This window comes from Lolium rigidum, chromosome 3 (genome assembly GCF_022539505.1).
Source record: "Lolium rigidum isolate FL_2022 chromosome 3, APGP_CSIRO_Lrig_0.1, whole genome shotgun sequence".
In the NCBI taxonomy this organism is placed as follows: Eukaryota; Viridiplantae; Streptophyta; class Magnoliopsida; order Poales; family Poaceae; genus Lolium; species Lolium rigidum.
This window is the reverse complement of record NC_061510.1, coordinates 317,799,582-317,808,427: the sequence shown is the minus strand read 5'-3', so window position 1 is coordinate 317,808,427 and position 8,846 is coordinate 317,799,582. Positions and strand designations below refer to the sequence as shown.

At 46.6% G+C, this 8,846-nt stretch overlaps 3 protein-coding genes across 3 annotated transcripts; 2 read left to right on the top strand and 1 right to left on the bottom strand.

The window, feature by feature from the left end:
• Positions 1–697: 697 nt before the first annotated feature.
• Positions 698–4,064, top strand: LOC124703770 (dnaJ protein homolog). Its single transcript, XM_047235991.1, has 6 exons — positions 698–904; positions 2,271–2,436; positions 2,539–2,683; positions 2,773–3,049; positions 3,132–3,330; positions 3,407–4,064. Exons 1-6 carry the CDS (start codon positions 755–757, stop codon positions 3,733–3,735), a joined length of 1,266 nt encoding a protein of 421 aa, XP_047091947.1. The 5' UTR covers positions 698–754; the 3' UTR covers positions 3,736–4,064.
• Positions 4,065–4,181: 117 nt separating this feature from the next.
• On the bottom strand, positions 4,182–4,736 carry LOC124699931 (umecyanin-like). Its single transcript, XM_047232149.1, has 2 exons — positions 4,550–4,736; positions 4,182–4,476 (listed from the first exon to the last, which is right to left on the bottom strand). Exons 1-2 carry the CDS (start codon positions 4,734–4,736, stop codon positions 4,265–4,267), a joined length of 399 nt encoding a protein of 132 aa, XP_047088105.1. The 3' UTR covers positions 4,182–4,264.
• A 276-nt stretch (positions 4,737–5,012) lies between these two features.
• Positions 5,013–7,654, top strand: LOC124699930 (60S ribosomal protein L5-1-like). The gene is made up of 8 exons (XM_047232148.1): positions 5,013–5,075; positions 5,681–5,750; positions 5,847–6,065; positions 6,166–6,245; positions 6,332–6,448; positions 6,822–6,956; positions 7,110–7,279; positions 7,361–7,654. The coding sequence occupies exons 1-8, from the start codon at positions 5,073–5,075 to the stop codon at positions 7,473–7,475; spliced, it is 909 nt and encodes a 302-aa protein (XP_047088104.1). The 5' UTR covers positions 5,013–5,072; the 3' UTR covers positions 7,476–7,654.
• Positions 7,655–8,846: the final 1,192 nt, after the last annotated feature.

Genomic DNA, 8,846 nt, shown 5'->3' with positions numbered 1-8,846 from the left:
TCCTCATGACTTTACGACATTAGGGGGCCGCCATGTTCTGCTAATATTTGTTGTTGTTTATCTGCTTAAGCTGTAATAATGAAAAATACGTACTCTCTCTAATCCAATTTAATTGACTCGTCAACAAACACATCTAGGGAAAGCCGTATGTAGACGAAGTGGACTTAACTAGTTTGGATCGGATGAAGTATTGTATTTTTTTTGTTTCATAGCATTGTCGTTCACATACTATTAGGTAAGAATAAATCTGGCTTCATAGACTAGTATCGGACTTACTAATACTTCATCATAAATTATAATTATCGAAAAGGAAAATGTGGGTTTCAAAACAAAATACACAATACAAATCAACAGCAGAACACCATAGGGATTTCATATGAACCATATACTTGACTGAACAATACAATTTCTTTTTGGAGGGGATGCCCAATACATTTATTTACAAATTAAGCGCTGGAGGTGCATCTGGGCTTGAATCTCATGCCGTCGACCAAACCTAGACTAACAACTTATTGCCCGGGCCTGCCCAAAAATCAACAATCAATCTAGGTCCGCGTCCCGGCCCATAACACAGACTACGCCTCCGCAATGCGGCTTACGTATTTCGGGCTCTACATTAGCCCTGGCGTATCGAACGGGGCCAAACCCTCTCTCACTCGCTCCGTCCGGCCGCCCCACTTTGACCGGCTCCTCCTCTCCCCTGCTCCCACCCACCCGCCGGCGGAGAGGCCAGCGGCGGCGCGCGGCGGCGAAGATGTTCGGCCGGTCGCCCAAGAAGAGCGACAACACCAAGTACTACGAGATCCTCGGGGTGCCCAAGACCGCCGCCCAGGACGACCTCAAGAAGGCCTACCGCAAGGCCGCCATCAAGAACCACCCCGACAAGGGCGGAGACCCCGAGAAGGTCCGCCCCACTCTCTCCCTCCCTCCCATGATCGGATCTTAGATGCTTGCCGTGTCTACTTTTTTTTTGGGTCCGTCCGGCGCGATCTGGTATGATCTGTGCTGGTAGATAGATGGGGTCGCGTGATGCAGGTATTCACGTTGGCGTAGATGTATCTGCGGTGTAGTTGCGCTGCGAATTTCGCTGTGGATTCATGATCTGTCTCTGCCGGGGTTCCTAGTTTGCGGTGCGTCCCTCGAGGAGCTGCGGTGGCTGATCAGGGTCTTCTACCTCGGGTTGTGCGTTGGGGCTTTACCTGATGCGATCATGATCACGATCTTACGGGGTGTGATCAGGGATAGGGTATTTCCTTCTGCAAGTTCTGGCTTTTATTACCAACAAGACATAGGAAACAATTCCTTCTACCGTAATTGAGGTAGTATCCAGCTTAGTAGCACTCATTTTTGGTGGCTCACCTAGGGATAATGCATTTTCTAGACGGCTTTGCTAGAATGCTAGGTAAAGCCACCGACTTTTTTTTGCTATAATGTCATGAGAAGATGCATGATGTTTCTTCTAGTTTCTTTGATAAATATGTTCAATTTCCATGTTTCACCTACCACCCCTAGAGAGTATTAGTGCTCAGCTATTGAACTTGTTAGGAGTGGCAACGTTGCCCTATCATGGGAGCCCATCTCTTAGCTAGTTTATGACATGTGGCAGCTATAGTCTGTTAGTCATGCATGATGTCCCAGCTGATAATTGTGCATGGGTTGGTTACACACTTCATGGCTGAAGTGCCAAATTCCATGCTGGTGGATGCACATGATGCACAGTGGTCTAGTCTGCTTTTCAGACTAAGGTTATTCTTATGACATTTCGCCTTTATGCACTTTTGATTTATGTGTAGCTTATATCAGAAGACACCCTGTGGAACTTTTAGTTTCTTGCATTACCCCTACTTAGCTGTGATGCAGACTCCCTTTGTAATGCCTAGTTTGTTTTGATTTTTCTGAGGTTTTATTAGTTCATCGTTGTTATTGGGGGTTTATATCTGTTGACAACTTAGATCTGTCTGATGCAGTTTTATTTTCTTACTCGTGATGCGTATCATAATGCTTCTTAGTTTTCTTGTGATATGCCTGACAGATAAAAAATATTCGCTCTGCTACTTGTTAGCAGTGTCATTATACTTCTGGACTTCGTTTAAATTTACCAAATATTACTCTTGGAATTGATTGATCACGTGTTTATTGAACTCAACACGGTTTGCTTGAAAATGTTCAAATGTTATTAATGAGCGCACCTGTATATTGTTTGTTGTTTATCATGATCAGCAGAATTAAAGGCTTATTTTTGGTGTGCTTCCTGTTTAATTCCGTTTCAGTTCAAGGAGCTAGCACAAGCTTATGAGGTTTTGAGTGACCCTGAGAAGCGTGAGATCTATGATCAGTATGGTGAAGATGCCCTCAAGGAAGGAATGGGAGGAGGAGGAGGAGGTGGAGTTGATCCATTTGACATCTTCTCATCATTCTTTGGGCCCTCTTTTGGAGGTATTATTTGAAGACAAACTGTTTTCCTCTTTGACCGTTGAACTCTCGTATAGTACATGTGGCAGTAATGTAATAAACTGCACATGTATATTTTCTGAACAGGTGGTGGTGGCAGCAGCAGGGGCAGAAGGCAAAGGAGGGGAGAGGATGTTGTTCATCCACTGAAAGCTTCTCTAGAAGATCTTTACAATGGTACCTCAAAGAAGCTCTCTCTTTCCCGCAGCGTCCTCTGCTCCAAGTGCAAGGGGTAAGTCTTATTTGCCCTTTCCAAGTAACCCAGCTGGCCATGTGTTTTTCGCAATACTGCTCTTGAACATACTTCCTTGTTTATTTCAGCAAGGGCTCCAAGTCTGGTGCTTCCATGAGGTGCCCAGGCTGCCAGGGTTCAGGCATGAAAGTGACTATCCGTCAGCTGGGGCCTTCCATGATACAGCAGATGCAGCAGCCTTGCAATGAATGCAGGGGTACTGGAGAAAGTATTAACGAGAAGGATCGCTGCCCAGGCTGCAAGGGTGAGAAGGTTCATCAGGAGAAGAAGGTTCTAGAGGTCCATGTTGAGAAGGGGATGCAACACAACCAGAAGATCACCTTCCCTGGAGAAGCTGATGAAGCGGTACGCATGTTCAAACTATGATTGTCTGTACCACTTGTATGGTTTTGGTGTCCACAAATTTACAGTGTGGTTTGTTTTGCAGCCTGATACTGTTACTGGGGACATTGTATTCGTCGTCCAGCAGAAGGAACACCCCAAGTTCAAGCGAAAGGGCGATGATCTCTTCTATGAGCACACCTTATCTCTCACCGAAGCTCTCTGTGGGTTCCAACTTGTTCTGACCCATCTGGACAACAGGCAGCTGCTCGTTAAGTCAAACCCTGGTGAAGTTGTTAAGCCTGGTAAGATCTTGTGTGGTGTTGTTTCGCTTACACATGTACTTGCTGACAATCCTTGTTTTTTTGAAAATTTGAGCAGATTCATTCAAGGCAATCAGCGACGAGGGAATGCCGATGTACCAGAGGCCTTTCATGAAGGGCAAGCTGTACATTCATTTCACCGTAGACTTCCCCGACTCCCTGGCGCCTGACCAGTGCAAGGCTCTCGAGGCTGTGCTTCCACCAAAGCCTGCATCCAAGATGACTGACATGGAGCTTGATGAATGCGAGGAGACAACGATGCATGATGTGAACAACATCGAGGAAGAGATGCGCAGGAAAGCCCAGGCCGCTCAGGAGGCGTACGACGAGGATGATGATGAGATGCCCGGCGGCGGTGGCCAAAGAGTGCAGTGCGCACAGCAGTAAGCAAGCGGAGTACATTATCTAGGAACCTGTCGTTGTTGTGCCAAGGTTGGCAGCAAGTCTTTTGGATCCAAGATGCCTGCTCTCTTGTTTTGGTGCTGCGATCGATGAAGAAGCTGATTTAGGGGCGTATGGCGCCAGGACTGTATCCTCCTTGCCTTTGAAAATTGCTATCCAGGAATAGCTTGCTACTTTTGCTGTAGTATGATACCTCGTAGTACGAGTGCTTCCTATAATGGTAATCTTGTGGTGGAAACTACAATGCACGGTCTCTGAATATGTTTTGTCTAAACGACTGATTGTGCAAGTATATGTTTGTGGTTTTTGCATCATTCTACACATCATCATTCATTTCCACTGTTAGCTATTAGCTCATTCTTGGAATAATCCCTTGAATCAATGCTGAATTGCTGATAGTATAGTAGTACATAGCACGTACATGTGTATATCACCAGATAGATTCAGGAGACGAATGGAAGTAGGTACTGTAGGATACACTGGAGAATGCATAGAAGTATTATTCAAGGCTAGGCTAGGGTCGTTTCTCTGACGGGAGCCAGATCTTGACTCCGAGGCTGCAGTAGTTGGCGATGCTGCTGATGAAGTAGCGCACATCAGGGAACTCGATATGGTAGACGGCGGGGCTGGTGTCGAAAATCTGGTAGGGGTCCTCCGCCGTGCAGGCGTCGTACTCCCCCCTGCCCACCTGCATCACGTTGTACATTCCTGTGTCGAACCGGAACACTGCACACACACACACAAAATAAGTTGCGTTCTTTGCTGCGAGGTAACAACAAAGAGACAGCATGCGGCTTACCGAGGTTGTCGCCGGCGTAGAACGTCCGGTTGCTCGCCCAGAGGCGGTAGTGGTCGTTGGTTGTAGGGATGGACCAGATCGAGTCCCCGATGACGTGGTCGGTCGCCTCCACGGCGGACCACGGTGGCGGCGCGACGAGGAGGAGGAAACCGGCCAGGAGCGCCGTCGGTAGACATGGAATCGCCATCAGCGACGTTCACTTGCCGGATGGAGATGGAAGGAAGACGAACGCAGAAATGAGCAACTGCTCTACAGCAGCGTGCGTTTCTCTCTTCCTGTCGAAGGAATGGACGGAGAATATTTAACGGGCCTACGAGAAAAACAGCCTAAAAGAAGCCCATTTAGCGGACCGTCGAAGCCCACATTCGCGCGAGCGACTCGCCTGCTCAGCCCAGCAAGCGGCCAGGCCCACGTAAGGGTATATATAAGCTCGGCCACGCTGCCTCGCTCCCCAGCCCTTCTCTCTCGCCCGCCCCGCGCCGCCGCCGCCTCTCTTCTCAGGAGCTTCCTCCCCGCAGGCGAGATGGTACGTCCACGATCTCTCTCCTCCCCCTCGCCCATCGCTGCTGCTTGGATCCGCGCGCTGCTGCGCGTTGCGACTGGCTTTCGTGCGCCGCCGGTCTAGGTTTTTCATGTCTGCAGTAGGTTTTGCTGCTAGCTTAGGGTTTTAGGGATAAGTCAGGACTTGCAGTGAGATTTGCCTAGCTTTTCCTGTGTTTCGTGGAGGAAACAAGCTCCCTACCCGTAGAATCTGTTAGATCTGAGTTGATTGGTGCTCACCTTTTCCCAATCGTTTGGTGATGTTAGGGTTCTCCCAAATCGTACTGCCTATGTAAATCTCCATTTCTTAGACCGGATTCGACTGTACCGTGAATGGACGAGTAGGCCAGTAGATTCTGGACATGTTTATTTGTTGACTGTAGAAAGGGGTTGTTTATGTAGTACTGTTTACTTTCTGTAGTGTAAGCTTTGAATCAGGTTTCTGATAATCTGCTAGAACTATTTGTGCCCACCCACGGGATATCTAAGCTGAGATGTTCGTCTGTACCATCTGATAGCGGGACATATTGGGTAGAATTATCATCTATGACCGAGGTGTATTCATGTGCTTCTTTTGGATATGTCTTCTAGGTGTTCGTCAAGAACCAGAAGTCGAGGGCGTACTCCAAGCGTTTCCAGGTCAAGTACAGGAGAAGGCGACGTATGTTTAATCCCCTGACTCCATTTTACTTTGCTACTTATCTCATTTGACAGTGATTTTGACTTGGTCTCTTCCCTTTGCTTTTGTTTTTCCCAGAGGGGAAGACTGACTACAGGGCCAGGCTGAGGCTCACTACCCAGGACAAGAACAAGTACAACACACCAAAGTACCGCTTTGTTGTGCGTTTCACCAACAAGGATGTCTGCGCCCAGATCGTGCATGCCACCATTGCTGGTGACATCGTGATGGCTGCTGCCTACTCCCACGAGCTGCCGCGATATGGTCTTGAAGTTGGCCTCACCAACTATGCAGCAGGTACATTTTATCTTCGGAAGGAATGCTCAAAGTGGATGCTGTGGCTTTTACCTGATGTATTTCATGGTGCCTAATTTCATTTTCTGAATCTATCATGTAGCATACTGCACTGGTCTGCTTCTGGCTCGTCGTGTGCTCAAAGTCCGCGATTTGGATCAGGAATATGAGGGTAACGTTGAGGTATAATTTATTTGTTGACATTTCATTATTCATAATTGTATACATCTTAGCTGCTTCTGACTAGCACATAATTTGTCTGGGTTCAGGCATCTGGTGAGGACTTCTCTGTTGATCCTACTGGTGAGAGGAGGCCTTTCCGTGCGCTCTTGGATGTTGGTCTTCTTAGGACCACCACTGGAAACCGTGTGTTTGGTGCACTTAAGGTATGTGATGCTGTATTGCCACAATTGTATGCTTGTACTAAATACGTACTTATGTGAATATTTTGACATGAAAGTTTGGGTGGATCACCATAAGTCTTGATTCTTGAGATATCTTAATGTTAGTGTACACCATTAGGCCATGAACAGTTTGTTGTTTTGATTAATATGCAAGTTAACACGCAGGAAATAAAATGGTTCTTATTGATTTGCTCGCATCTCTTATTTGCATGGATTTATATCTAACTCATCGTTCAGTTACGCTTCCAGAACATCTTTGTGTTGCTATTTGCTGGCATCCCTTTATAGCATTTTGGTGTTTGTTTTATTTTTGTTTTGCTGCTTAGCCCCAGATGTAAATCTTTTGCTGCTACAGGGAGCCTTGGATGGTGGTCTTGACATTCCCCACAGCGACAAGAGGTTTGCTGGTTTCAAGAAGGATGAGAAGCAGCTGGATGCTGAGGTTCACCGCAAGTACATCTATGGAGGACATGTTGCTGCCTACATGAGGGTGAGTTGAAACCATTGCTTGCTCACGATATTGTAATGTTGAGCTGTTTCATTCCATGGCGTTCTTGCTGTTGTTGTACCTAAGGCAATGTCCTTTTGTTATGTTTGAAGGTGCTTTACTGTTTCTTATTATTTCTGCACCATCTTATTCCAGACACTAGCTGAGGAGGAGCCAGAGAAGTACCAATCCCACTTCAGCGAGTACATCAAAAAGGGAATCTCTGCTGATGACATGGAAGCAATTTACAAGAATGTTCATGCTGCCATCCGTGCTGATCCCAGCTTGGTCAAATCAACCAAGGAGGCTCCCAAGACACACAAGAGGTAATGTTCATTATAACACCTTGGACTACAGATTTCTCCACCATGACGTGAGCTGCATTTTAACTTGGCTTCTTGATGCAGGTTCAACCTGAAGAAGCTGACTTACGAGCAGAGGAAGGCCAGTCTCGTCGAAAGGCTCAACGCCCTCAACTCGTCTGCTGGTGCCGCCGATGATGATGAGGATGACGATGAATGAAGATTGTTGTCGACCCCAGTGTAGTCTTGCAACGTGCATTTTTGTTAAAGTTTGGCACTCCGCGCAATGGACCTGTTTCCTTCTGTTTTCGGTATCGTGCTGGAGTTATAGATTATTATCCTGATCATGTGACTTGCTGCCATTTGGATATTGATCTTAATCTGTTGGTTCTGTTCTTACGTTTATCTGTTGTGTTTTGTTGCGGACCTTCGTTTTCTTAGTCCTGCTATACACACTCGTACGATTCTAGGTAGCTATGAAACTTCTCCTGCGAGGCAACTAGAGGCAAACGCAGTTTGGGTTTTGCCTGGGCTGAGACTTCGGTATACCCGGCCTGACAAATATTATTCTTTTTTACTTCGCCTTATAGTCTTTCGTTGCTTGGGCGGACTGTTCTAGCAGGAGGTAGCAGCCACTTCTACTGTTTCGGTGCCGATCACCAACCATGATAGTCCATTCGATTATTTACGAAAGGAAAATTTGAGTTGGTGCACATTAGAATGTACTACCGGATTTCGCACACGTTTTTGAGAGGCTTGGCCCATTCAAATTAGGTAACCTCGCTGGAGCTCGACGCATCTCAATCCAAAAAAAAATGTCATTTGTTCATCCCGGTGAAAGTATATTAACTTGATAAGTGATAAGCCCAGTTACAGCTCTAGAACAGAGGGAGACCAAAGCAGACGCAGCTTTGTTTCCTACTCCCTCTGTTCCATTCTATAGTGCCTATTGTTTTTTGGCACGGAAATTAGCGCAAGAGTATTTTGTACACAAGACCCCTAGCTGAACGATTTGAGATTAACGTAAAATTTGAGAAATCCATATCTTCCTAACTTATCATAACAATTTTGGGAGCTGGACGATTTGGGAGCTGAACGGGGAGGGGGTAATTGAAAAAAGCTAAGCTACTAACCTTATATTCACGAAACAAATGCCAAAAATCTATAGGCACTATAGAAAGGAACGGAGGGAGTATAATTGTTTGTGTTCACGCGTGTTAGTAGTAGTTCCTGTCCGTCTCGTCTTCAAGTTAAGAGTCTGATTGGGTTGAGGGGTTGCCTGCAGTTCGTGCGACTATATATACACAGTGGAATGTGTATTAACTATAGAGGGAAGAAAATAAGAAACAAAAAATCTGAGCCAAATTCTGATCGCGCTGGTGAACTTCAGCAATCGAGTTTCCCAACTTGGAAGCAGCATCGAGGTAGACGAGCGGCAGTACTCACGAATTCACCCTCATCTGCAATGGCGTTCGCCGGCGTATCTATCGTTGGCGACGGTGAGGTTGTGGGACATGCCATCAATGTCTCCACGGCCGGTGGGTACCACCTGCTCGTGGTTAACCGCTACTTGCATTCCAAAGCCACTACA